Raw genomic sequence first — 27,284 nt, forward strand, 5'->3', positions numbered from 1 at the left:
GCCTCTCCTGCTACTTTCTAGGAGCTGACCAAAGAGTTAAGAAAGCAGAACATGGGGGCAGTGGCGTCTATCAGTGGGGTGCTCTTCTTGCAAATGAAATTTTTTTTTTTTTTTTTTTTTTTTTGGTTTTTCGAGACAGGGTTTCTCTGTGGCTTTGGAGCCTGTCCTGGAACTAGCTCTGTAAACCAGGCTGGTCTCGAACTCACAGAGATCCGCCTGCCTCTGCCTCCCGAGTGCTGCAAATGAAATCTTAAAAAGACTTTTGTACATGAGTGTTTTGGCTGTATGTATGTGCACCGTGCACATGCCTGGTGCCTGAAGAGGCCAAAAGGGGGCAGTGGATCCCCTGGAACTGGAGTTGCAGGTAATTGTGAGCTGCCGTGTGGGTGTGTGGTACTTGGTCCTCTGCAAGAGCAGTGCATGCTCGTCAGCTACCTCCAACCCCAAGGACACGTGTGTGCTAGGAAAGTGCCCTATCCCTGAGTCATACTTAGCCCCCCCCAAAAGGGTTCCATTTATTCCTGTTAATTGACATGTGTGTCACGTGTTGTATGTGCCATGAAATTCGTGTTGAGATCATGTTCTCTCCTTCCAGGTGGGCCCCAGGGATTGAATTCAGGATAGTAAGCTTGCTGGCAAATACCTTTACCTGTAGAGCCATCTTTTTTCATTTTTCCTGCTTTCATTTTTCTGTTGTAAAGGTGATTCTACTGACGGCTGCTCAACTCTGAAAACACCAAACCACTCAATAGAGGGCCGACTGTAAACTATCTGATGTGTGAACGTCTCAATGAAGATATTAGGGGGAAAAAGGGAGCAGAAGGATCTATTTACTGATCCCCTCTAATGGGCAGCAGCTGGAAGCTGAGGGTTACGAGCACTGGGCCAAGCTGGAGAGGATAAACTATGGGGGCAGATCTGTGCTGCTGTGGGGCTCTCACTGCTGGGAGAGCCCCTTGATGCTTCATCCACAGGTGAAGCTAGGGGGATGTCACAAGCTTAACTGGCATCCAGACCCAAGGACGCTCACTGCCAGAATTTCTGAGAGGAAACAGCTGGCAAAGGCTGATGGGTGGGAGGGGCTTTCTTTCTCTCCCCTGGCCCTTAGCTGCGGCAGGGCTGCATATGGGCCACACACTGAGACTAGGAACCTTAAGGACTTGCTAATACCAGGCAAGATTTATCTGGAACTTCTTTACTTATGGTTGAGAGGTGATCAATAACAACTATGAGCTCTTACCAACGCAGTAACTTTAATAAGTCTTCATTATGGCACACACATATGCACACACGGAAACACTGCTTTTGCTTTGCCCACAGACTCTGTAGTTCTTTTCTCCCTGAAGACTGAAGGGCTGGCAGTGGACAGCATGGGGCTCAGGGCTTGCATACCTGTGTATTCTCTAGGACCCAAACCTGCTATCTGCCCCAAGAGGGCATCCCAGGAGCTACGTTACACAACCTTTCCTTACGCCTTAGGCCCACAGTGACATACTTTCCTCTGATCTCAGAGGGCCCGCCGTGTTGCCCACTGCCATGTCCCCCATCACAAAACCCCCACATCTTACTTTGCTCCACTACTAAACCCTGAGGTAGAACTGAGGGGTCTTGGGCCCCAAGCTGCTGGGATCAGGTGGCTGCACTCCATGAAGAACCACGCACCAGCCCTCCCACAGACTGGCTGCCAGCACTTGAGCTCAGGATTTCACACGCCTCTTCCTGCTTCTTAAGTTTTGCAGCCCCCATTTCTATCTTGACTCTTTGTACAAAATGGATCTGAGAAGACTTCTGGGTATATTTGGCATGCAGTTTCCTCCCCCACAGGGCAACAGATCCACTTAGGAATGAGTCCCCAGCTGCTCCCACCCTAGCCTCAAAGTTCTCTCCACCCTGAGCTCCAGCTCCTGCATAATACTCAAGCCACAGGCTGCTCCCCTCCCAGGACCTCCGCTCTCAGGCTCTTGGGGTTCTTTCTGTGGCCAGGGCAGCAGCCTCATGTCTCCTATTATCATCCTGGCTAACTTTTCATCCTTACTGGTTTTTAAGTTTCTTGGTGGCCAAGGCTGTGTCATGTAACTTATTTTTTAATCCCCAATCCTGATGCATAGTAAGGTACAGAACAGATGCTCCAGGAATGAGTGACCCACTTGGCTATGAGAGCCTGGAAACATGCTGTGGATTCTTGTATGATGATGACCAGATGTGCCTATCGAGTAAAAGGGGTGTTTAGGGATCAGGATCAAAATGTCTATATTTTTTTTCTGAGGTCTTGCTCTGTTGCCCACACTGGCCCTGAATCCCCTGGTTCAGGGGATCAAGTCTCAGGCCCCAAGTGCTGGGACTTCAGGTATACGCCACTATGTCAAACTCAGAGACGCACATCTCCAAAGCTGCCGCTTCCCCACCCCCCACACCAGTACAATGTACATCCGCTAAAGCACCAGCAGCAGGAGGCCCTAGGAGGGAGCCTGCTCTTCTGTGGTTGGTCTCCGTGGCTCCAAACTGTCCCAGCCAGGGTTCTTCTCAAGCTCCTGGAAGAGGAGCTGCCGCTGGAGGTTCCTCAGGTTCTGCAGGACCTCAGGAGACAGAGGCTCAGATGACTCATCCAGTTCTGGTTCCTCCTCCTCTGTGAGCCAGTCAGGGGGCTGCGGGGAGCTTCTGGAGATGTAGCCCTGGTCCGACTGCACTGACTGCCGCTGCTCCTCCTCAGAGGAAGTGCAGGGCTCCTTGAGCACCACCACGGGCCTCGCCCAGCTCTCCTGGGCCTGTCTGCTCAGACTCTGCTGCAGCACCGAGAGCATCAGGCTTTCTAGCTGCTCTCTTGCATCACCGTGGAAGTGGTCAGGTGACAGCATCGGAGTGCTACATAGAGGCAAGTCATCTGAGTCCACAGGGAGGCAGAGGACACTGTTCCTCTGGGCCCCCAGTAGCGGGCAGGCCTCGCTGTCTTCTGCCAGGGTCAGCTGGGCCGCAGCTCCACTGCCATGTGGGAGAGGGACAGGCTCCACCACATGAGCCGCAGACACTTGTTCTGCCGGCAGCACCATGGTCTGGAGAGTCTGAGCCACGGGTTTTCTCTGTGGCCACAGCTGCGGATCAAGCTTTGCTACCCCGCTTCCTTCCTCACTGACACAGACATTCATCACCAGGCAGCCCTCAGAAGGCTCCCGCATCAAGGGCTGCTGTTTGACAATTCTTCCCCCTGGTGGCAGTAGTGGGTCTTCAAACACTTCCTCATCCAGGGATGGGAGATCTTGGTCACCGGCTAAGCAGAGGTTCTCCCGCTCAAACCAATCAGGGTACTTGGTTTGCCACTCCTGGAACCTACCCACAGCCTCCTTGAGCTGCGCACCACTAGAGCTCTGCAGGTAATTCTCCCCCGTGAGTTCTTTGATATGGTGCATCCGACCAGGTTCAAACATCTCCAGGTCCTGGATCCGAAAGTAAACCTCCTCAAATTTGTCCATGAGTGGGTACCTGGAGGTGATGTTGAAGAGGTCAGGGACGTCGCTCTCGCTACTAATGCCACTGAAGTAGCAAACAATGTAGGTGCCAAAGCAGGCTGGCCTCTTGAAGTCTGGCAGGATCATGTTCATGGCTGCCGTGAAAAGGTCCCCTGCAGGCTTCCACTGGTCACACCGTAGCTGGACAGCAGGCTCAGCCCAACCCAAGATGGCCTTCCACTTGGCCTGGGTGCCTCGGGAGCACAGGATGAGGATTTTGGAGTTGCTCTCCACCATTTCCTGTTTCTGTCGGCCTACCCAGGTCATGACCCCCACCTCTGAGATAACCTGCTCTTCCAGGAGGTCAAGAGCTACTTCAGTGCCACAGGCAGTGATGAGGAACTGGGCGAACTTGAGGACCACCTCCACATAGAGGGGGTGGTCGGCTGAGTAGATGATCCAGACTTTCCTGGGCTTCAGAGGTGGGGGAGTCAGCTCAGCTACCGGCGAATTGCCTGTGAGAGACAAGAGAATACGAGCTGATGCTCACACGCTGGACCTGGGCAGCGCCCTCTAGAGCAGTGGCTCTCAACCTTATGGCATATCAGGTATTTATATCACAATTCATAATAGCAAAATTATAGCTATGAAGTAGCAACAAAAATAATTTTATAGCTGGGGGGGTTACCATAACATAAGGAACTGTATTAAAGGGCTGCAGCATTAGGAAGGGTGAGAACCACTGCTCTAGAGACAGCCTACAAGTTACCTGTACCAAAGGTAGAGCTTGGCTATCTGTCTTCAGCTAACAGCCTTCTGGGTGGGCCAGATGCTGCTACACTGCCTTGCTGTGATGTTCGAGAAATCAGTGAGGGGCCTGCGTGAAGAAGAACCGATCTCCCTCCTCCTTCACCCCTACACTCTTCCCACCACAGTTCCATCTGGTTATTGGCTGATACTTTAATCATTTTAAATTTTAAAAAAAGCTGTGGTGGCACACCCCTTTATTCCAGCACTTGGGAGTCAGAGACAGGAGGATCTTTATGAGTTCTAGGCCAGCTTGATTTACATAGTAAGTTTCAGGCCAGGAAAGGCTGCATAGTAAGACCTCTAGATCTCCTAAATCAAGATAAATAAAAGTACTAAAAGGTACAAGGATCTGCCTAGGGAAAAGAAACACCCACTCAGGAAGAGTGCTCCCTACAAAATGTTCACCTTCCCTTTTCTGGCTAAGCAATTAGAAAAAGAAATTTCTAATTTCTGGGCCCTGTGTTTTGGTTACCCAAAAGCCCTTTCTGCATGAGGTGGATACGTGTCCTAAGTGAGGATGGAGCCTTCCTCTGGTATGAAAGTCTGACTAGAGACACATTCTATCCATCTACCCCAGGAGCTCACGGCCAGGCTTTAGAGAATGGCCTTGCGCCCACAGCGCACATGCTACTCACCGCTGCATTTCGAGTCATCGCTGTGTTTCTCAGGATCAGAACCTGCAGGGAAAAGAAATCTACTGAGTGCCTTCAAGAGAAAAGGGAGCAGCTCACAGGTGTCGGGCCAGTGGTACTGAGTGACGAAGGGAACAAGGGAGCAGGCCCTAGTTGGTGACAAGATATTCCGGGCCTCTGCAGAGACAGAGGCATATAGCTGTGTGGGTGTGAGGGCCAAGTCAGCTGCTCCAGGAAGCTGTATGAATAGAGAGCTATTAATGCCCGACACTCCATCTTTCTCCCTGAGGAATGGGTCTGTGGTGTTACAGTCTAGAGACTGTGTGGGAAGTGCTGGGCCCTTCAGTCAGCTGGGGCATGGATTATCTGCGGTACTCAGCAAGTGGGGAGCCAGAGACCTGAGCTGGGGTGTCCTCCCTAGCAGCCCCTCTCTAGGGTTCTGCTTCCCAGACCTCTGTAAGCAGACTCCACTGGAGGGAAGGGCGGTCCACGCAGGAAGCAGACATCTTACAACACTGCCTCCCAGAAGCAGCCCCATGGCCCTTGCTACACTTCCTCCTCATGTTCTCAAGATGAGGAAGGGGAACTATATTCTTAGGTAATTGTTGCCCTTGGACACATGACCAGGAGGATTACTTCTTTTTGGTCCAGGGAGGGAACCCAGGGCCCCATGTATATTATTCAAGTGTTCTACCTCTAAATTACGGCTCCTAAAGAAGATTTAGAATCTTAATTTCAACCCTCATTCTTTGGGTCTTTGCCCAGAACTGTCAAAGCCAGTCTAATGACTAGTGAGTGAGGTTTCTCCTGTTCAACTCCCTGTGCTGGGGACACTCTAGGAAACAGCAGGAAACGTAGTAGCAGCTGGGCATGGTTCAGCATTAACATTGAGATGCCATATGACTCTGCCCAGATCTTGTGGACCCCACAGTTCAAGATGAACCATAGTCTACATGGATATCGGCAAGTGTAGAAATAGCTTCCCAGAAGACTGAAGACACATTCTGTCCCAGGACAGGGAAAGCTTAGCCCTTTAGCCTGTCATCCCCCTCCTCCTGATTAGAACTTGGCCAGTAGAAGAGGATGTGGGGATTGAGCAGTTACTCCAGGTTCTTGGAGGCACCCATTTTACCGAAAAGGAAATGAAACCTAAGGGCAAGTGACTCGTTGGTGAGAGCAAAGTCCGCTCTCTGAGTCAGGGTTGAGAGCCCCAGTCTTCTCTGTCACACTCTGCTGCCCCAGGATTGTCTCTGTGCTCAGAGGCACAGGCTGGGGACTTGAGGATGAGGTTGTTCAGGCTGCTCTGTCTGAATGATCGTGGCTGATGCGGGGAAATCCCAACCTAGCTCCTTCCAATCTGTTGAGTTTAGCGACACTAACTTGAACAACAAAAACATCACTGTGGCGAAAGGCACTGAGCAAACACCAGGAGCCAAGCTCTGTGGGAGAATTCCCGCTTGTTGTTCCCTTTAGCCCTCCCTGCACCTGAGGATGTGCAGATCATTGGAACTGCCATCTTGTCATAGAGAAGCCTGAGGCTCAAGGAGCTCCACATGGAGCTGATCTTTGATTCCAGGTCAGACTGGTGCCTGGCTCTAGGTTTCTGATAGCTGAGATCTTAATTAGGCATGGAAGGGCAGAGTGAAGGACACCCCTTAAACACAGGATGACAGGTCTAGACTGTGAGGCTGGGGCAAGAAGGGAGGACACATGGGAAAAGAGAAGAGAGGAGGCCCCAGCACACTCCTTACCAGAAAGCCTCCAGGTCATGCAGATGGTCAGCAGGATCACAGAGCCCACCAGCAGAATGGCAATGACCGTGATGAAGCCGTACACCCACAGGGGAATAGAGTCTGTGACAAGCAGAACAGTGTGAGTCTAGGTGGGCCCCACATACCCAGCCCAGGCTCTGTCCTGTACCAGGCTAAACTAATGGTTTCACCCTTTGGCTGGCTGTGGGTACAGCCTGTCTTCCTGGATTGGCTCAGGGATCAGCTGGGGCCTCGTGTGGTCCCCTGGGAATGACCTTGACTGTAGGAAGGACTTACCTGCAAGAGAATCTGTAATAGAACAAAAGGAAACAGGACAGGGTTACTCTTAATGATTAGCAGTCACCCAAGCCTATCACAGATGCCCACCAACGGCCCTAACCTATCACAGATGCCCACAATGACCTTAACCGATCACAGATGCCCACCAATGGCTTTAACCTATCAGAGATGCTCGCTGATGTCTTACCCCACCAGAGACAGCACAGACAGCGTTAACCCTGCAGCCAGGCACCATACACTTGGTGTAGCTTTCTCTCTGGAGCCCCTTCAGCCGAAGCTCAAAGCAATACCATTCTTTCTATGGGGGCCAAGGCTCCTTCCACCACTGTGCCACACCTGCCCCCATTTGATTTGCACGCGGCAGAAGCTGAGAGCCAGGGACACGTGGCTGCCAATCCCTACAAGCTCAAGTAGGAGTCCGGGGCGACGTCTTTGCTGTGTGAACATTGGCAAATTAATACCTGTGCCTCAGTTTTCTCATACATGAACTTGGCGTGTTAAAGCACTTCTGTGGTACATAATTCTAACCTGGTGGGAATAACTATCCCGTTCTTCAGCCAAGGAAACTGGGTTGGTAAGAAAGGCAAAGAAAGCCCTTTGCCTCCAGGTGCAGAGCTGTGCAAGGTGGTGAGTCCAGCCCACGGGTGTCATTCTGCGTTCCTCCTTCACTACCGTAGCTCAGAACTAAATCTCCCTCTCCGCACAGTCAGGACCTTTCTCCATGGACGACTTCATCCACACTTACCCCATATATACCAACAACAACCGTTTCTCTCCTACCTGAGGTCTTTGGGATGTCTGGGCAGAACACGGTCACAGCATGTCTCAAACAGTCATTCAGGCAGCTGTTGAAGAAGGGCTGGACCTGGGGGAGCAGAAGGGTGAAGAAGATGCCTACTCATACTCTGGGATCAGATGTGAGTGACAGGCCCTGGTTGGCCAGGCTCGGGACTCCATGTAGCTGTTGAGCCGCATGTGGTAGTGTGTACCTAGACCCCAGGGGCTCGAGAAGCCAAGGTAGTCTCCTCAAGGCAGCGTGGGGAATACGGTAAGACTCCATCTCAATGGGCCTATGCTCCTTATTTTTCAGGGTGGCTGTTAGACCAGGTTTCCCACTCATATCAGGCTGGGAAGAGCAGGAGGAGAAGGCAGCCAGAGGTTCCTAGCCAGTAGTGGCTGGAGCTGCCCTCCTTGCCTGCCTCAGAGGAAGGCCACCTGCGCACACTACTCTCCTGCCATTCTACCCACTCACCTGCACGTGGTGGCGGCAGCACCAGTTAGAGTTGCTTAGAGGGAGCGTGGCATTGGCTCGCTGGTGGAATTCTTCTTGTCTGGGCTGGAGAGAGAAGCAGAAGCTGGTGAGAACTTGGGATTGTACATCCCCAAAGAAAGCTGTTGTGAAAGTGACCCTCTGTGGGCCAGAGCCCCTCTTACAAGCCCAGAGGGAGAAATGCTTTTCTGATTTCCGCTCCAGGAAAACTGTCATTTCTGCAGGGTGACTAGCCTGTGGTGAACTCAGACACATTTGCTCTATGCGTATGCGGCAGGTGTGCAGAGAGCACAGCACACTTTCTGCTCTCTTGGCCTCATCTTACCTACTTCCCTCTGTCTTAATCTCATTTCTTTTTAAATTTCCAAATAAGTTTTGAGAGAAAGTAGAATAAATACAGAGGCCAGGCAAGAATGTGGCGGCGTGGAGAGCATGCACTAGATGGGTTGTGGAACTACGGGTGGGGCGGTGGGCTTGCTTAACAACTGAAGATTTAGTCATGAGGGGATCCTCAAAACAATGAACTATCAGGGAAGCAGAGAAAGTAACAAAACCTGACACTCTAATTATTCTTGCCACTTAAACCCTCCCACTACCCTCCCCCAATAATTAGTTCCCTTAACTACAAGTTTAGGACAAAATTAGCCCAAGGCCTTCAAAGGCCTAAGCAAACTTTTAAGTTTAACTTCTGTTATTTAAGGATTGCAAACCTTTATCTTACATCTGTTAAATGCAAATCAAGTGATGTTATTAAGCCAAATCCCCAGAAGATTGATGGGATGAAATAAAATTTTAGTTAATACCTTACTACTTTAATCTACTTCTCTCGTCTGGGAGAAGACAGCAGAAGCTTTGGAAGAGACATTTTTTACTTTCAATTGCAATCCAATCTGAGCTTCACCACAGGCTTGGGAAAGAGAGAACTTAAACCTCTGTATTTAGATTCACAGTCTAAAGCTTCCTCAGTCACTTTAGCTATGCTCACAAACTATTCTCAACAAACCGCAAAGATACCAGAACCCTCTGCCTTCTGAGAGGGAAAAGCAACAGCCAGGTGCACCTGAGCACAGTGTTGGGCTCTGGCAATAGGGTTAGCCAGAAGGGAGGAAATTGGAGGATTTGGGAGGTGTGTTAATCTGTGTCTGAGGGGGCAGGAAATACAGGTACCGCAGGGATTTGCTGAATGTCATCAAAGCAGCTTTGGTTGTCCGAGTGTGGAAAACTCTCCAGCAGGATCTGGTAGGGGGTGGACTCGTTCCACAGGGTGAAGCTCACTCGCAGCTGCTGGGTGTCCAAGGTCTCCACAGTGATGTTGGGATCCCACAGGCTGCCTGCCAAGGGTACAAGGTGAGTTGGGAATGAGGAGAGCATGTGTGTCCATGAGCATGTGTGTTGTGCATGCTAATGTGCCCAGGTCAAGGTCTCCTGGTTCAGCCTGTTACCTGAGCTCACACACGATGTGGTCATCTTCATCCGGGGGTCCTCGCAGTCTGCCAACCCCAATAAAGGAGAAATCAGTAAGTCTTTGCCTTGAGAGAGTTTGTTCCTGAAGATTTTGGGCATTCGTTTTGTTTTTCTGAGACAGGGCTGCTCGACATAGTCCTAGCTGTCCTGGAACTCACTATGGACCAGGCTGACCTCAAACTCACAAGATCTACCTGCCTCTGCCTCCCATGTGCTGGGATTAAAGGCATGCACCACTAAACCCAGTCTGTTCTTGCACATTTTTGACACAGGGGCCAAGGTTGCTATGCCCCTGGGGAGCCTGTTCAAAGACACCCCTTCACAGCCTGCTCCAGGCCCAGACAGCTGACCCTGGCCAGAGATCCCATCAAATGGAGCAACCTGGTTCCTATCTTAGGGAGCCCTCCTGACTCAAACATACTGATCCTGAGTCAGAGCTTGCTTCACGTGGCCAGAAATCCCTGTTTTTTTTTTTTCTATGTATGCGTCTTTCGTCCAGCTTGGCCTCTACCTTTCTACTCCAGAAGCCCTTCTGTCCGCCACTGGCTGGGTGCCAAGTGTCAGCATGTATCCATTCATTCATATATTTCTTTTTGTGCTCATAGAACTGAGGATCAAACCCAGACAGGCACCTTGCCACTGAGCACCTGGGAAGCAGTGTTTCTAACGGGTTCCCAGTCATTTAGCAGGTACTTATTGAGCCCCCCCCCCCCCCCCCCCCCCCCCCCCCCCCCCCCGCGCCCCCCCCCGCCCCCCCCCCCCCGTGTGTGATGTGGCCCTGGGCTCTGCACATACAGTGGAAATTCCTGTTTTTCTCAGGTTAATTCTATAGAAGAAACCAGTGGAAGTGAACTGACAACACTCCATACACAAAGGAAGCAGAAGAGCAGACATGTGCTTCTGGAGGAGGAGCTGTTGCCATCTTTAACAAGCATTTCTTGGGCTGGGGTGTGGCTAAGTGGTAAAGTGTTTGCTCAGTGTGTAAGGCCCTGAATTCTCTCTCCACAGTCACCAATAAAACAAACAAGCTGGGCAGTGGTGCGCGCACGCCTTTAATCCCAGTACTTGGTAGGCAGAGGCAGGCGGATCTCTGTGAGTTTGAGACCAGTCTGGTCTACAGAGAGACAGGCACTATAGCTGCTAAGAAACCCTATATCGAAAAACCAAAACCAACCAAACAAAAATGACACAGAAAGATGTGGTTCAAATGTGGCTGGTGGTGACCACAGACAGCACCGACTGGTGGGGCGAGGACAGGATGCAGGATGCGTGCTGGACAAATGCAGGTGGGATGTGGGGCGTGAACAAAGTGAGGGAAGCCAGGTCCAGGAGGACAGCACAGGCACCACCCTTTCAGGAGCTGACATCTTCTGGGATGGAAGAACTTCTCTGGCTGCCAACACACCCCTGGGATCTCTACACATTTAACATGTCAGCAGAGGACAGACTCTGTCTTCAAGACATAAAGGCTTCAGCCTCAGCGGGAGGCACTCTCAGGCCCTGGATCTGCGGCCACTGTGGAGCAGGTTGGATTCTGCTATCTGAGCGCCCTGATTGATTCTTCACCAAGAGCCCAGTACCAAGTGGACACTTGGAAGGGCACTCTTACCAGGCACCAATATGACCTTGGACTTGTGGTTTGGGTCTCCATCAGGTCTGGGCTTGGGCAGGTGGTGAACTGTTACCTCATACTCCTGGCCAGGATCTACCACAAAGTGGCTGAAGGAAAACCGCCACTGAGGACACAGGAAAAAGAGGTGGAATGGGTCACACAAACATCCTCAGCCACTTGTATCCAAAGTCCCAATCTCATACCTCCCCACAATCAGCCAAAAAAAAAAAAAAAAAAGATAAAAGGATATCCAAAATCAGAGGCATGAGGCCATTGTCCTTTCTACATGTTTAAAAAACATCCATGTAGAAAGCCATGCCATTCACATGCCGAAGAATGATGGGCATAGGGGAGACACACACACATGAAACAGGCTGACAGAATGTTTTGGTTCTGCCCTCAGCACTAGGAATTTAAAAAATAAAAAAGATAGCTAGGTCAAGTGGGAGGCACAATAATAAGCAAGGGTGGGTGGGCTCCCAGCAGGCAGCCATCTTGAACAGTCAAGTTGCCATCTCACCCGGTTACGCTGGTTACGCTGATTTGTCAGGCTGCTCAGAAACTCAAACTCGACGCAGAGCCGCTCGTTGGTGTTCAGCTGCAGGATGGACAGCTCTGCTCCCTTGAGGTACAGAATGCTGGCTGCAGGCCAGAAAGAGGGGCACACAGATGCAAAACAACCCCAGCCCCCGGGGTGTAACACTTCCCTAACTCCCCACTTCCCTACTTGCGGAAAGTACCTTCTAGCAGGACAAGGACAAGGGACACTCTATACTAGGAAGTAGTACAAACAAAGACTTTGCAACCCTGTGGCCAGAGCCAGCAGGACACAATGACAAAGACAGCCCTCCTCACCCTCTCAGAGACTGCTCCAGTGGCAGGCATAGAGCACAGCAGTAGGTCCTACAGAGAACACTTGCTGCTGCCTCTTCACAGATCCCGGCTTGCTCTGTTCAGAAATTCTGCAGTCCTCCCCCCCTAACGAGGTCTGGAGCATGTTTTAAAAAGTGCTGGCTCCTAAGCTAGGAGAAAAAGCAGCTGGCAAACTGCTACCATTTTTTTCTAGCAAATATTTGGAATTATTTATATAATTAACCACTGCCTTTTTCTTTCCACGTAATAAAAAGTTAATGCAAGGAAAGGCCTTTCACAAAGACAGTGTGGATAGAAGACACTCTGTAGACACATATCTAACACCAGAGAAGCTCTTGCTGTATAGGGGACAAAGCTTTCCAGCACCAAACACGAGTCAGCAGTGCTCTTCAGAAGAGCAAACCTAAGCCCTGGCTGATGTGGCCACTCACCATCCGTCTGCAGTGTCCATTCAATGTGCAATACAGGGACTAGCTCTCCATGCTGGGTGGAGAAGTTCAGCTGGACATGGACATGTTTGGGGGAAGACGGGGTCAGGTCTGGAGGGTTGATCCAGCTGTTATCCAGACAGGTACCTGGCCAGGAGAACAACTATCAGAGACCTGTAACCAAGACCCTGAGCACCTCCTAAAGCATCCTGAGAGCTACAAGATCCAACATGGATGGTTCAGCATCTGCAAATGTTCTCGACCTTCCGGCTGTAACCTTGGCAAGCTTTATGCCCTGCCTGCTCTTTTCTAATGCTGGTTGGGATGTTCACCAAAGTCTGGGTCTAAAGAACATCTGGAGAGAAGGGTTTTGAAAAGAAGCAGTCACTGGAAATGGGGGGCACAGGAGGAAGGGGCAGTAATGAGAGCTTCTGTGTTTTTATGTCATCACTCCCAGTGACACTGACACTGACTGGTGACTCATCAGTTAAGAACAAACAAACAAACAAACCAGGGGCCGTGGTTGTGGCTCAGTGGTGAGTATTTGTCTGCCGTGTCTGAGGACCTGGGTTCTATATCCAGCATAGGAAAATACTTCTCATAGACAAAATAAAAAATTTAAAAACAAATGGGTAAACAAATAAAAATAAAAAAGCAAGCCAGCACCATGGATGCCTGTGACAAACTGAATGGATCAGGTATAAGGTCAGGTAGACTAGGGTACTAACCCGGGTGGCACCTAGTACTGCCCAGCTTCTGCATAACGAATGAAGGTTTTCCACGAGGGGCACTGGAGCCTATACACAAGATGGCCCCAGCAATGATAACCCCACCCAGAGCAGGCAGGACGCTCCTGCGGAAGTCAGCAGAAGGCCCTCACTTCATTAACAGAGCAGCAATAAGTGGAACAAAAAAGAGGACTTACTATTCTTGACTCTGCAGCTCAGGCCCTGTGGGAAGAAAGCAGTTGTGATTACAGATGAGGAAGAGCAGGCTGCCACGGCCCGCCCACCTGTCACACCCCCTTGAGAACAGTTCCCACAGCCCTCCTGTCTCCTCATATCTGGGGGCTGCGCTGTTCTCAGGTCAGGAGCCTGCACTTCTGTCCCCTCTGTCCAGTCAAGGAGATACATGTCCAGTGTGGTGGGCAGACAACACATATAATTGGAGGCTTTTTAATTTGTTTTGATTTTTTTGGCTTCTGAGACAGGGTCTTACTATGTAGATTTGGCTGGCCCAAGGCTTGTTATATAAGACCTGGATGACCTGGAACTCACAGAGATCAGCTTGCCTCTGAGTGCTAGGATTAAAGGCCACCAGGCAGGGCTAGAACTGGAGGCTTTTTGAATAACTGTTATGAGCTGCGAATTTAAACAACAAAGACAAAAAACAAAACAGAGAGGGTTGTCTGGCAAAGGAAGTCCTTAAAAAACCTTTTGAGGTTTTCAATTTTCCTAAGAGGTGAAAGGTCAAATTTACATTTTTGTTTGTTCGTTTGTCTTTTCAAGACAGGATCTCTTCATGGGCAGGGCTTCTCAGACTGGGCATCAACATACAGCTCACGGAACCCTGAGAGAATCACTATGCGCAGCTCAGCTAGCAACAGCGCTCAGAGAGCCACCTCCTAGACAGTGTCTGACCCAGGTGGTAGGGTACCTCCTCTAGAGCTGGCATCTAGTACTCCAGAGCCGGAGCTGGCAAGGCAGCAAGGCAAAGCCCTGGAATTCAAGCTCTGCTCAACTACCCAGACTGGCCCAACCCACCCCATGACCAGAGTCAGATGTGAAGCTGAAGGGAGCTGGGTAATGGGTGCACAGCGATGCATCATATGTACGATGCATCATATGTACGATGGGTACTGACACCTACCCAGCTGGAGTCAGTACCAGAGTGCAGGACTCAGGGCAATGTGATGCCCCAGGCAGGCTTCATTCACAAAATGGGCCAAGGGACAGTCCTGATGTCATGCCAGGATCCCTTCTGAGTCTGCTGTTTCATCTGTGTCCTACCTGTTTGGGACATCAGTTCACATGCTCTCGGGGGTCCAGCCTTCTTATACCTGACCCAGTTCTTTGTGGTTGGTTAACTGTCCTTCACTGTCCCTGAACTCACACCACAGCCTGCCAAATGGTCCTTGCGAGTTTAGAGCAAGACCCATCTGACTGTCTCTGCTTACTCTGACAGACAAACACCACAGTATCTCCTGTGAATTGGACACAGAGGGACAGAAACTGGCCTTGAGATTGGGAACTCTTACAGAAACGGCAAACATATAAACCCCATTTGGGGTAACTCTCTATTACCCACTACTAGTTGCAGCAAAGTGGGAGGGGTTGGGAGACACTTGGCGGCCAAGCATGCTACATCTGGCAGCTTGGTACTTCAAGAGCTGCTGCTTCAGTTTTGCCTGTCACTAACTGGACATATGATCATCTGTGAAAGAGAGCGGGGAGAAACTACCAGAACAATTCTATCAAAATCTACCCGTGGCCTCACCAGAACCAGCAGCTGCCTTGCTGTAACTACACTAGGCTGATGATCACTGTGGTGCAGGCGGAATGGTGAGGAACCAGCAGGGGAGGTGATGTTCATCACTACCAGTAGGCGAGGGGCACGTTACAAATACGAGGGTGGCAAAAGGAGGGGATTGACCTATCCTAAGTGACCGCCTTTGGTGAGCAGGTTTAGGTGTGACGTGGGGAGCTATTGTTTTAAATACACCAGCACAATCTTTTAAAGGAATCCCTATATTACTTGATAAAAATGAATTTAAAATGAAAGTTTATGATATTAATCTAAACAAAAGATTTTAAAATGAGATAAGCAAATAAAAATGCTATTTAGGGAAGGAAATAGGGGACTTTTTACTTTGTGTATAGGTGTTTTGTCTGCATGTATGTCTGTATGCCACACACATGCCTGCAGCCTGCAGACTTCAGAAGTCAGAAGAGGAAGCAGGATCCCTTGGAACTAGAGTTAGAAGCAGCCATGAGCCACTACATGGTTGTTGAGAACTGAACACTGGTCCTCTGCAGGAGCAGTGGTTCTTAACCACTGAGCCTTTTCTCCTTTTCTTCTAATTTAATTCCAGTATAGAGTTTACACTAGTGTGGGTGGGAGGTACATACGCACATGTGTGCAGGTATACGTAGGAGCTAGAGGTGGATGTCAAGACGCCCTCCTCTGTCATTTCCTAACTTTTGTTGCTGTTTGGAAACAGGGTCTCTCTTTCTACCTTATTTGATTTTTTTCTGAGACGAGGTCTCTCACTGAATCTGGAGTTCACTTCAAGCCGGCAGTGAGCCCAGGACTCACTTGCTCTTGTTTTCCAGCACTGGGTTACAGGTGCACCCGCCACACCCAGCTGCTTTATGCGGCTGCTGGGATCTGAACTCAGGGCTTCACGCTTGCCGCTTTACCCACCGAGTCGCATCCTCAGCCCCTGCAATTTCTTTATTGTTTGTATTTGTTGTGTGTATGAATTTCACATGTTGGCACATATGGAGAGGTCAGAGGACAACTCTCAGGAGTTGGTTCTTTCCTTTCGCCCTCTGGATCCCACGGACAGAACTCAGGTTGTCAGCTGGGAGGCAGGTGCCTTTATCCACTGCACACCACAACAGCCCGTTATCTTAGTTATTTATTTGAGACAGGGTTTGTCTGTGTTGCCCTGGCCCCCGTAATCTTCTTAATAATATAAGACCCATTTGATGTATCTCTGGACACTACTAATACAAAACTTGTTCTGTATTTTTCCCAATAATTTTCTCCCCAGCTTCCTCCTTAATCCTTTCAAAATTCCTATCCCTAGGAGTAAGGGCATCATTCAGTAGGAAATGTTTAGCACATGTACAGTCTGGTTCAATCGCAACATCACACAGGCAAGTGTGAATATCATCCCAGACACCAACACCAACCAACCACTCATTCCCCCAAAATAGAAAGACAAGGATATTATTTATTGGGCTGGAAAGATGGTTCAGAGGGTAAGAATACAGGCTGCTCTTCCGGAGGTTCTAAGTTCAATTCCCAGCACCCACATGGTGGCTCGCAACCACATATGATGAGATCTGTTGCCCTCTTCTAGTATTGTGCAGTTAAACATACAAACAGAACACTGTAGACATGATAGATAGATCGATAGATAGATCTAAAAATAGTGTATTATTTAGTTCTGGGCAGTGGTGACTCATGCCTTTAATTCTAGTACTCGGGAGGCAAAGGCAGTTGGTTCTCTGAGTTGAAGGCCAGCTTGGTCTACAGATCAAATTTCAAGACAGCCAGGGCTACACAGAGAAACCCTGTCTAAACTAAACTAAACCAAACTAAAACAAACAAACAAAAAACCCAAAAAATCATTTATCAGCTACTTTCTCATGAATAGCTTTGCTAGCCACCTTATAGAAATCAGAGAATATTCAGAATGATGAAGAGATTATGATAGCAGCTGAGACTCATTGAACTGCCCCCCCTTTTTTAAAAAATATTTATTTATTATGTATACAATATTCTTTCTGCGTTATGCCTGAAGGCCAGAAGAGGGCGCCAGGCCTCACTACAGATGGTTGTGGGCCACCATGTGGTTGCTGGGAATTGAACTCAGAACCTTTGGAAGAGCAGGCAATGCTCTTTACCTCTGAGCCATCTCTCCAGCCCGAACTGCCCCTTTTTTAATCATTATTTTTGAGGGTAATCCTGTACTTTAAACTGTGATGCTGGCAGCAGCTTACCACATCTTAGCTTACATCAAGAGGTTACACAAACCAGGATGTGGGATTCCCCTCTGGATGCTGTGAATATGTTTTATTACCATTGGTTAATAAAGAAGCTGTTTTGGCCAATGGCTTAGCAGAGTAAAGCCAGGTGGGAAATCTGAACAGAGATATGGAGAGAGAGTAGGTGGAGTCAAGGAGACGCCATGTAGCTGTTGAAGGAGGCAGATGCCATGTAGGTGCCCAAGAGGTAACAAACTACGAGCCTCGTGGTAAAATATAAATGAATAGAAATGGATTAATTTAAGATGTAAGAGCTAGTTAGAAATACGCCTGAGGCATCAGCCAAACAGTTTTGTAATTAATATAGTTTCCATGTGATTATTCAGAACTGGGAGACCGGAAAATGAACAAGCAGTCTCTGTTTACAAAGCCATTGATGGTCCCATCCAGGTCGGTGTGTGTGCACTCTGTGATGTTCACGTGAGGACAGTCACCTACAAAGACACTTCTCAGAACATCTCTCCACCGTTAGGTGGCTCCAGGTTCCAGATCTACAGTAAGCTTGCTTTGCTCCAGAACCATGCCCCAGCACTGTGACCCTGACTCCAGTGAAGAGATGTTGCTCCTCTCCTCTGAACTCAAAGCAGGATGATTAAAAGAAGTGAATGACGGTTCAGCTCTGGGCATTGAGCCAACATTACCAACAGCCTGATACAGGTCTATCCCAGTGCGCACAACCTGAGGTCTCCCCACAACCCGTGAGGAGAGCACCACTCCTGTTAGAGAGGAGGATACAGGGCTGCAGTTCAAGGGATGCGGAAGCTTGCCTGGGGCCAGGTCTTCTGACTGAGCTCCAGACTGGTTGCTAACTGATGCCAGAGTCTTCTGCTGGCAGATGAGCCTGACAAAGGCAGTGGGCAGCCAGGGTGAGAGCTGGTCAGCAGGGGCAGGACCTGCTTGCTCCCTGCTGATTACATCACTGGCACGGTAGCTTTGCCTACAGGAGAGCATCCACCATAGGAGCACCACAGAGCACAACTCTTTGACTTAGGGAAGAGTGATAAGGCTGAGCACAGTTTCCGGCAACCACACACAAAAGGGCGATGCCAAACAGTCATTCTACCAAGAGTCAAAACCGCAAGCACTCAGGAAAACGAACTGGTCATGGTAACATACATCCTGTCTGTAAACAGGGCACTGCTTGCTAGCTTTCCTGAAGAATGGCAGTTAGCGGGGACCTGAACTATAAGAAGTCTAGGCAGACCAAAGAAAAAGCATTCAGGGGAATACTTATGGCGTCTCCAGGGTCACTTTCTTGGGGAGATTAGTCACCCCAGTTTTAAGGTGCTAATTCCAGGCAGCCAGAAGAAGTGTGATTACCTCAGTTTACCTCCACCTGAAAAGCAGGGGACCTTCCCCTCCTTCTTCTATTCTTTTGTACTTTCACACAACACGTATTTACCAAGCCCCTAGGCTGTGCTTGCAGCATGGAGCAAGAAAGAAGGCAGGTGTGCTGAAGCCTCCCTCTTTCCAGTCACAGGAGGGAGTCATTGAGAGCTAAATCAGTTTTCAACAGCCATTTTCTTCTTTTTAGAAAGTGGCAGGTTCCCTCTAAGAGGTCCCACCCAGTCCTCTCGTGTGGAAATAAACCACACTGTGTCATGGATACAGTGTGGGTTTTCCTTTTCTGTAGTTCTGGGGCTGGACCCAGAGACCACTGAGTCACACCCCTAGCTCCAGCCCCTTTTACAAATGGAACAGGGAAGCTGCCAGCCTTTGGAGTTTAGTTGTCTGTGAGCCAGCAGAGGGGAAGAAAGAGAGGGGAAGCTGAAGAGAAATGTGGCCACCAGCACCTCTCCAATTAAAGTCAAACCCTTTAGGGGGCTAAAAAGGTGGATGGCTCAGCAGTGAGAAGCAGCTGTGCTGCGAGAGCCTGGTGAGAGCTGCAGCGCCCACAGGGTGGCTTTCAACCATCTTTTTTTTTTTTTTTCTCAGTTAACCATTTTATTTTAAATTTATTTATTTATTAAAGATTTCTGTCTCTTCCCCACCGCTGCCTCCCCTTTCCCTCCCCCTCCCCCAATCAAGTCCCCCTCCCTCGTCAGCCCAAAAAGCAATCAGGGTTCTCTGCCCTGAGGTTGTGGAGAAAGGGGTACACTCATCCATTGCTGGTGGGAATGCAAACTTGTGCAACCACTCTGGAAAGCAGTGTGGAGGTTTCTCAGGAAATTTGGGATCAACCTACCCATGGACCCAGCAATACCACTCTTGGGAATATACCCAAGAGAGGCCTTATCACACAACAAACGTATATGCTCTACTATGTTTCAACCATCTTTAACTCTAGTTCCAGGGCATACAACAGCCTATTAACTCCACAGCCACCAGCCACATCTGTGAGGGCAGAACATTCACACATACAATAAAAAATAAACAGAATCTAAATTAAAAACCAAAACAACCACAAAACCCAAAACCTTTATGACAGCGCTGGTAGCTTGGAACATAGGTTAGCCTTTTTTATTTTTTATAGCTTTTTCAGACTTTACAACCCCTTGAGCTCAGTTCTCACCCCATCTCCCTTTCCTGACCCACAGATATCCACCTCCTCCAGCCAGACACTGCCTCACCTAGGGACACTGGCCCAAGCACCTTCCACCAGAAGGAATGAATACTTTAACCAAACTGTTTCTGAGGCCCCCACTCTGGCACAGAACCACCCAAATGTTTTTTCAGTGAGAAACAGCCCAGCTGGAAGTTATTTTTCTTCTCCCTGGAATTTTGCAACCTCACCGGTTGTACAAAGAACACTAGCTCCTGGCTGCCTTTGCAAGACAGTTCCCACATCAAGACAACTTCACCCCGACACTGTAGTCCCAGGAGATCTCTCTTCAGGTTCAGTTTACTTGTATTTAAAAGGCCGTTGGCAAACGACTAACCACAAACAGCAGGCCTCGGTGTTGTGACACTTCTGTCCTGTCTGAAGATGTCACTCTGCTTTGCCCAATATGGGGATCACTACGACATTTCCCAACAGCTCTCACTCAGACTTTTTAAAAACACATTTTTTTTTTCCTGTGAAATAGTCACCCTCTCTCCACCCTCTTTTTGGTAAATCTACATACTTAGATAAGGAAAACTATCCTTTTGTTTCACATCCTCTGACTCAGCTACTGAACATAGTTTCTGGGGTCAGCAGTGAAGTGGAGGGGAAGGGGCTGGGAAAACCAGTGGAGGAAAGAGAAGGCTTGGAGGGAAGAAGGGGAGGAAAAATTATCTGTAGAACAGACGGTCTGTTTTTGCATCGGTTAGGTGGTTGTTTTTTTTTTTTTTTTTTTTGACAATGATTGTCAGGTTTAACAGCAAAGTTCAACTGACAAGGGTGTGTCAATTTCCTACGAGCGCAGCGGGGGGTCCTCCTCCTTGGCAGTCACAAATTGGCAGACTTCCAACTCGGCACATCCCACGTGTTTAAATCTCAATTCTGGGATTCTCGGTTCTGGGACACATGGTGATGTAGAGACACGCTGGGCGGTATCTGACAGCCCTCCGCTGGTGGCCAGGCCACATCCTGTTTGATTCCCCCAGGCACCGGGCTGGTCCGCACTACCCAACCTGTGGGGACCCCTGTGGCCGGGCTGGGGTGACTGATACTGGTGGAGCTGGAGGATGACTTCCTAGGCAGCATGGAGATGGGTGCCAGTCCAAACCGGTTAAGGCCCCTTCTCTAGGTCCCTGTCCATCCAGAGCTGCCAGGCTCTGGTGTTTCCGTCTCCCAATTTGAAGGCCCCAACGGAATTGTCACTCCTGCCTCGCGCTGCCAGTGACGCTGCCGGCGCCCGCGTAGTTCCCCTAGAAGTCCCTCTCATCCCGCGAAGGCACCGCAACTCCACTCCCGGAGCTCACGCCCGGGGCCTCCTCGGAGTCCCTCCCCGGGCCCGCAGGAGCTTGGGCCACCCACCCCTTCGCATCCCCGACGGCCTTCGCCACCTTCGACAGCTCTTCGCGCTCCCGACCGCCCTTCCCACCGCCGCCGGTCCGACGACACCCCTCCACCACCTCCGACGTCCCCAGCATCCTCGCTGCGCCCCGCTCCGCCGGGCTTCAGTCTCACCTCCTGCGCGCAGACCGGAGCTGGGAAGTCCAAGAGGCGCGGGGAGGCGCGGCCCAAGGCCAGCAAGCTCAGCAGCAGGAGCAGCCCGCCCAGCGCGGGCCCGGGAACGACCCGCGGCCGGTGGCGCGGAGTCGCCATGGCCCAGGCACCGTCGCGGAGCGCTCGCGGCTGGCTCGGCCGGCCTGAAAGGGCCCAAGACGGGCTTTCCCAGCCCGGGACTCTAGCTCGTCTGCTTCGCACGGTCTCCTTCCCCCGGCTTCCGGCTCCTTCGAGGGCGGGCCGGGAGGGGTGGGGGGCGGGCTTTGTGCGGGGCGGGCCTTCCTCTGGCCCCGCCCCCGCCATGCCCAGGTGCGCTCTTGGCCTCCTTGGCTCCCCGAGGACTGGAGCCTCTTACGGGCCCCGCCCTCTGCCAACTTGCTATGGAGCCGGGAGTGCCCTTGCCATCGTACCCTCCCCGTTTACTCTGACCCTGTCCAGATCTGTTTCTCCATTTAGTCATTTTCGTCTAGTCCCCGGCTTGGGGACGCAAAGGAGTCTGTTTTCTCAGTCTCTTTCCACTCTATATGTTTTATACATTGTAGCGCTGATAATAGAGAAATGAGCCCATCTTTTCGTCGTAATGCTCATTTGTTCTAATTTTCCTGCACATCTTTCTAGTTTTTGATGGCTGGACCGTATAGTTTAAGTCACATTTATCAAGTCCATGAAATACTGTAGTTTCTTTCTCCCTTTAAGCTTCGAATCATACATTCCCACGCTCAACAAACACTGTGAGATCTGTTTATGTCACTCACGGAGGATTTAGCGCTAAAGGATTGCATGCAGCTTTGTTTTTGTTTTTCCCCAACACTTGTGGTATGACTTACATAGCCATTCCTTAAAATTACAAAGTAAGTTGAACCACAAATTGAGCCAAGTTTTTCTTTTCTTGCCTATCTAGAAAGTTCAAGTCCAAGGACATTTAGAGCTTAGAGTGTGACCTATGACCTTAAACAATAAAACTAGAAGTATTTGGAAAGTAAACGCCCCATGAAGTCCCATTAACAGAATTACTTTAACTGGATACGGAGCTCTGAAATGTCAGGCAAGTGAAAAAAAAAAAAAAACCAATCTGAACTGTGAAATCAGTCATCCCATAGCTGGAGTAAAGCAAACACCTCGTTCTGTAAAGCGGTGGAAGAACATTGCGGAGTGGGAAGGATTAAAGGATTAAGAGTGAATCGGAGGAGGGGAGTCTGTATAGACAGCCAGTTCTTTGGAGGAGCCTCGCTGTGGGGCGCAGTAGAGTGCAGAACGGCTGGGTAGGGGAGAGCTTGCTTCCATGCTGATCCGGGTTGCAGAGAAGTGGAAGCTGAGAACTAAAGGAAGGGGGGTCCTGGGGCTGGGTAGTACAATGGATGGGGTCCCTGAGATTTCCTGGGATGCGCTCCGGAGCCCACTGGAGAGACTGGCCTTTCCACCACTGTGAACAGGAGGTGATTGAAATGGCGAAAGGAGGCTTGTGGGCTTGGAGGGAAACAAGGGTCTTGGGTGGTGATTTGTATTTGTGTGCTTTCAGTTTTGAAGCAAGACACAGAGCGCAAGCGCCAGGCTGGAGGCGTGGGAAGAATGGAGAGGTGTGACCTTGCTTGGCTAACAGACTGAGGGCTTCTCCCAGATCCAGACATTTGGGACCCCGGAGTCCAGGTGCGTACTGATGAAAAGAGACAGAGTCAGACAGCAACAGCACCAGGCCCCGGATTATTCTTAGAGCAGGTTCCTGACACCAAAAATCCTACTTTGTTACCCGCAAGGAGCTTATCATTATATTCCATTTGGCCTGGGTAGACAGTGGACGATTGGCAAAGTCCAGAAAGACACAGTCCATGGGGTAGCTCCCCAATAGCAGCTGACAGAGTAGCAGTTGGTAGGCAGAGAGAGGTTCCCAATACAGAAATGGGCTTCTGCAAGAGGCTAGGGGATTCGGCTGTCGCCCCAGGAGCAGCACAATCTAAACGCCATCTGGTTTAGCAGAAATGGGATGTTATCTTATCTATAATACAGTAATAGCTGTGCCCGGTTTTTAAGTTCAGTCTAAGGACTGAGTCCATCACTGTTCAAGTTTGTAGGAAAGTGTCTGGCACAAGTGTGCTCAGTGGAAGTGTTTCTCCTTGTCTCCACCCCTTTGGGCCTTCTTGATCATCCACTGTGCTTGGCAGGACCATCAGCTGGCCTGGCACTCACCTCTCTTGCTACCTGTGCATGAACTGCACCACTGCCACCGGACACATAAGGAATGGTTTGCATGCGAGGCTCACACAGAACTGGTCTACAGACTCTTCAGTAGTGGCTATGCCAATACAACTTACATTATTATTTTATTTTTTGCCTTGAAAATTATTCTTTGACAATTTGATCCATGTACACAATGTAACTCGCCAACACCCACCCACTCTTTTCTTCCTTTCCCCTGCCCACCCCATATAGCTCCCTCCCATGCTCATGGTCTCTGTCTTTAAAAATGACTCACTGAGCCCAATTAGTCCCGTCCACATACCCAAGGGTGTGGGGCCATTCACTGGAGTGTGGGCAGACTCTCAGAGGCCACACACACCCAGAGAAAATCGACTCTAACCCCACCCTCTCCTGCAGCCATCAACCGCCAATAGCTTCTCAGCTGGGGTGGGGCCTTGTGAGCCCCTCGCCGCCTAAATGCTGGCTTCGTGCAACTGTCATGCTATGAGCAGAAGACAGCATTTCCCAGTACTCCTCCCCATCCTCTGGCTCTTTTATCCTTTCTGTGCCCTCTCCAGGCTATTTCCTGAGCCTGGGGATGGGGGGTGGGGGGTGGGGAGTGGATACAAATGTCTCCTTTAGGTCTGACTGCTCAACAGACATGCGTTCTCAGCGCTTTTACCCTTTATGAATCTCTGCATTAACTGCTGCCCACTGCTAAAAGAAGTTTCCTTTAAAAAAGTTTCCTTGGCCAAAGTTGAGAGCAGCAGTCACCCATGGCTATAAATATTTAGAAGGCAATTTCAGAACATGAGTATTTAGAAGAAGAAGAAAAAAATGAAAAGGTTCTCTAGAAACTCTGACCTTCCTAACTGTGGACTTTCCGGTGTTTGCAGAACCAGGCACGAATTCCTTCCTGTGGGACAGGTCTCGAATTCAGCCAGAATCTTATGATTACTCCCATAAGAGTCATAAAGAGTTGTGTTACTGCCGAATAGTGGTGGTGCACGCCTTTAATCCCTGCACTTGGGAGGTAGAGAACTCTGTGAGTTCTACAAAGTGAGTTCCAGGACACAGAGAAACCCTGTCTCGAAAAACGAGAGAGAGAGAGAGAGAGAGAGAGAGAGAGAGAGAGAGAGAGAGAGAGAGAGAGAGAGTGTCCCAGTGGTAAGCCTGGGGGGGGGGGGCTGGAAAGGACACTGTGAAAGCTAGCCAACAGGAAGTTTTCCGGTCAGGCCAGGTGGACTTCTGGGTCCTGAAAAGTGTGTCGTGTCTTCAGCAACCTAGATGTGTCTACCATCTATCTAGTTATGGGGTGCAGTCAAGATCATTGGCAATAGACAATGTTCTTTTGGGAGTCTCCAGGGCCTCCCTGACCTGACACTCATGGGGAAGTGTCCCATACAGACACTGAGGTTTTTGTTTTAAAAAGGCATACCTTAAGTGTGGGAAACATAAACAAAATGTCTATCTGGTCCAGCTGGACAAGAACAGAGGGTCCCTGATAAACCTGGAGGAGGAAGAGGAATGGAGGGGACAAGAGACACAAGAAACGACAGCAAGACAGGCTTTTCTGATCAAGTTGCCAAATTTTATTTTTTCTCATATAGCAAACAGGCGGGGTGGGGGGGTGCAGGGTGTCAGGAAAGTCCGGAAGGCTGGAATTCAGGTCTGGAAGGTCTCTGGTTGAGAGAAAGAGATATTAACTAACAAAGGAAATCACTAGGTTAATTTCCTAGGTCTGGAACTTGCCCTGCAAAGGTGAATCTTACTTAACTTAAGATAAACAAAACACAGGTCTCAAAATACAGGTCTTTGCTTCCGGCAAAAATGTACTGTCTTTTCTATCAGAGGATTAAATAACACAAAGCTCCATTTAAAAAAAAAATTCAAAGCCACTTGGTAGGAATTCAAATTCCTCTGGGGCCAACACTTCTTGTAATCACATATATGCTCACAGTTGTTCTTTCTGCGAAGGATGCTCACAGCTAGCTGGTCATGGAAGACTGTGAGGCAAAGGCCCGGCCAGCCAGAGTTAGGCACAGGACCCTTTGAGTTAGGAATGCAATGCCAGCAGGACTCCCACTGGATGTGCTTGGGTGCTCACCTTGATATGACTGTGCGCCCTTCTGCAGACATGAAACTTATTGCCTTGCTGAATCACGTTGGATTGTGTGGTCATTTTTCTTGAAACACACCCCCAGGCCCAATACAAGGCTCTCCTTTTATTACCAAGGATCTTGGGGAACTGATTCCCACTCTGGGAGGTACACTCTGTGGTCTTGTCCCATGGCCCTGGATGTAGAGGCACTCGAATTCCAAGCCCGACAGAAACCCTAAAACAGAAGTAACCAGCAGCACAGAGGCCCACATGAGCCCCACACAAGAACCAAGGGAGAACTGCACTATAGAACACTGCCTTGGTGGTTGGGGGTTTTCAGAGTGTGACCGAGGTGTCAGTCATGAGGCTGAGCTGAAAATGGGGAACTACAGGTCCAGGAAGAATAAGGGAGCCTGCCTGTGTGGGTGGTGGCAGTAGAAGGAGGGCGTTGAGTAAATCCAGGGGGCGTAGGGGAGGGAGCACTGAAGACTGCTGTCCTTGACATTCTCCTGATATAGGAACATTAGGGTGAATGGTGAGGTTCTGAAAGACAACTCCCAAACCAAGAGAAGCAGAAGAAAATCAGTCTCTGAGTCTCTGCCCTGCTTTGTTGGCCAAAACATCCCTGAGGTTGTATATGATTGAGATGTATATTCAAAATCAAAGCAAATGCAGGCTTCCAATCTGAGGGTCTCGTCTCTCTCAAGAGGGGCCAGCGACAGAGGAAGTGATTTGGGCATGTAGAACGGGGCCTGATCTGGAGGGCACCTTCACTGGCATAAGGAGGTCGGCATGGGCTCTGGGAGCAACCTTGTCAGGAGTTTACACCAACCCATCCATAGCATGAAAGGCCTCCTGCAGCTCTATGATGGTTTCTGAGGGTTTTCACAATAGGAAAGGGAGGAATGAAGTCTCTGATGGAGACATCACATCATAAGCCAGGGATGGAAAACCAGGCTTCCTTTTGTGGAAAGGAAAAGAATAAAATATTAGAGACCAGTAAGAATGAGATGCTCAGGGCTAGAGAGATGGTTCAGTGGTTAAGAGCACTGACTGCTCTTCTCGAGGACCCAGGTTCAATTCCCAGCACCCACATGATGATCCACAACCATCTATAACTACTGCTTCTTTAGCTCCAGTTCCAGGGGATCCAGCACCTTCTTCTGTTTTTCTTGGGTGCCAGGCACACAAGTGGAGCACAGAAATACACACAGGAGGGGCTGGAGAGATGGCTCAGAGGTTAAGAGGACTGGCGGTTCTTTCAGGGGTCCTAAGTTCAATTCCCAGCAACCAAATGGTGACGCACAATCATCTATAATGAGATGTGGTGCCCTCTTCTGGTGTGCAGCCAAACATACAGACAGAACACTGTACATAATAAATAAATAAATCTTAAAAAAATAAGAAAAGAAATACATACAGCCAAACACCCAAACACATAAAATACATTTTAAAAAATGACTCTCACAGTATTAACAAGGAAAAGAGGATTATCTACACAGAGGTAAAGTGGACCCAGATGCAGCAGTTCAGAAAGCAGCTCCTAAGAGCCAGAAG

General features: G+C 49.6%; 1 protein-coding gene across 1 annotated transcript; it reads right to left on the reverse strand.

The window, feature by feature from the left end:
* Positions 1-1,234: 1,234 nt before the first annotated feature.
* Positions 1,235-21,663, reverse strand: Il17ra (interleukin 17 receptor A). The gene is made up of 12 exons (XM_050164095.1): positions 21,413-21,663; positions 13,509-13,533; positions 12,587-12,730; positions 11,803-11,924; positions 11,280-11,406; positions 9,649-9,696; positions 9,374-9,537; positions 8,189-8,272; positions 7,693-7,801; positions 6,637-6,738; positions 4,889-4,930; positions 1,235-3,958 (listed from the first exon to the last, which is right to left on the reverse strand). Exons 1-12 carry the CDS (start codon positions 21,548-21,550, stop codon positions 2,457-2,459), a joined length of 2,607 nt encoding a protein of 868 aa, XP_050020052.1. The 5' UTR covers positions 21,551-21,663; the 3' UTR covers positions 1,235-2,456.
* Between the last annotated feature and the right edge of the window lie 5,621 nt (positions 21,664-27,284).

This window comes from Alexandromys fortis, unplaced genomic scaffold (genome assembly GCF_014885135.2).
Source record: "Alexandromys fortis isolate MF-2015 unplaced genomic scaffold, M_Fortis_MF-2015_v1.1 scaffold_150, whole genome shotgun sequence".
NCBI lineage: Eukaryota > Metazoa > Chordata > Mammalia > Rodentia > Cricetidae > Alexandromys > Alexandromys fortis.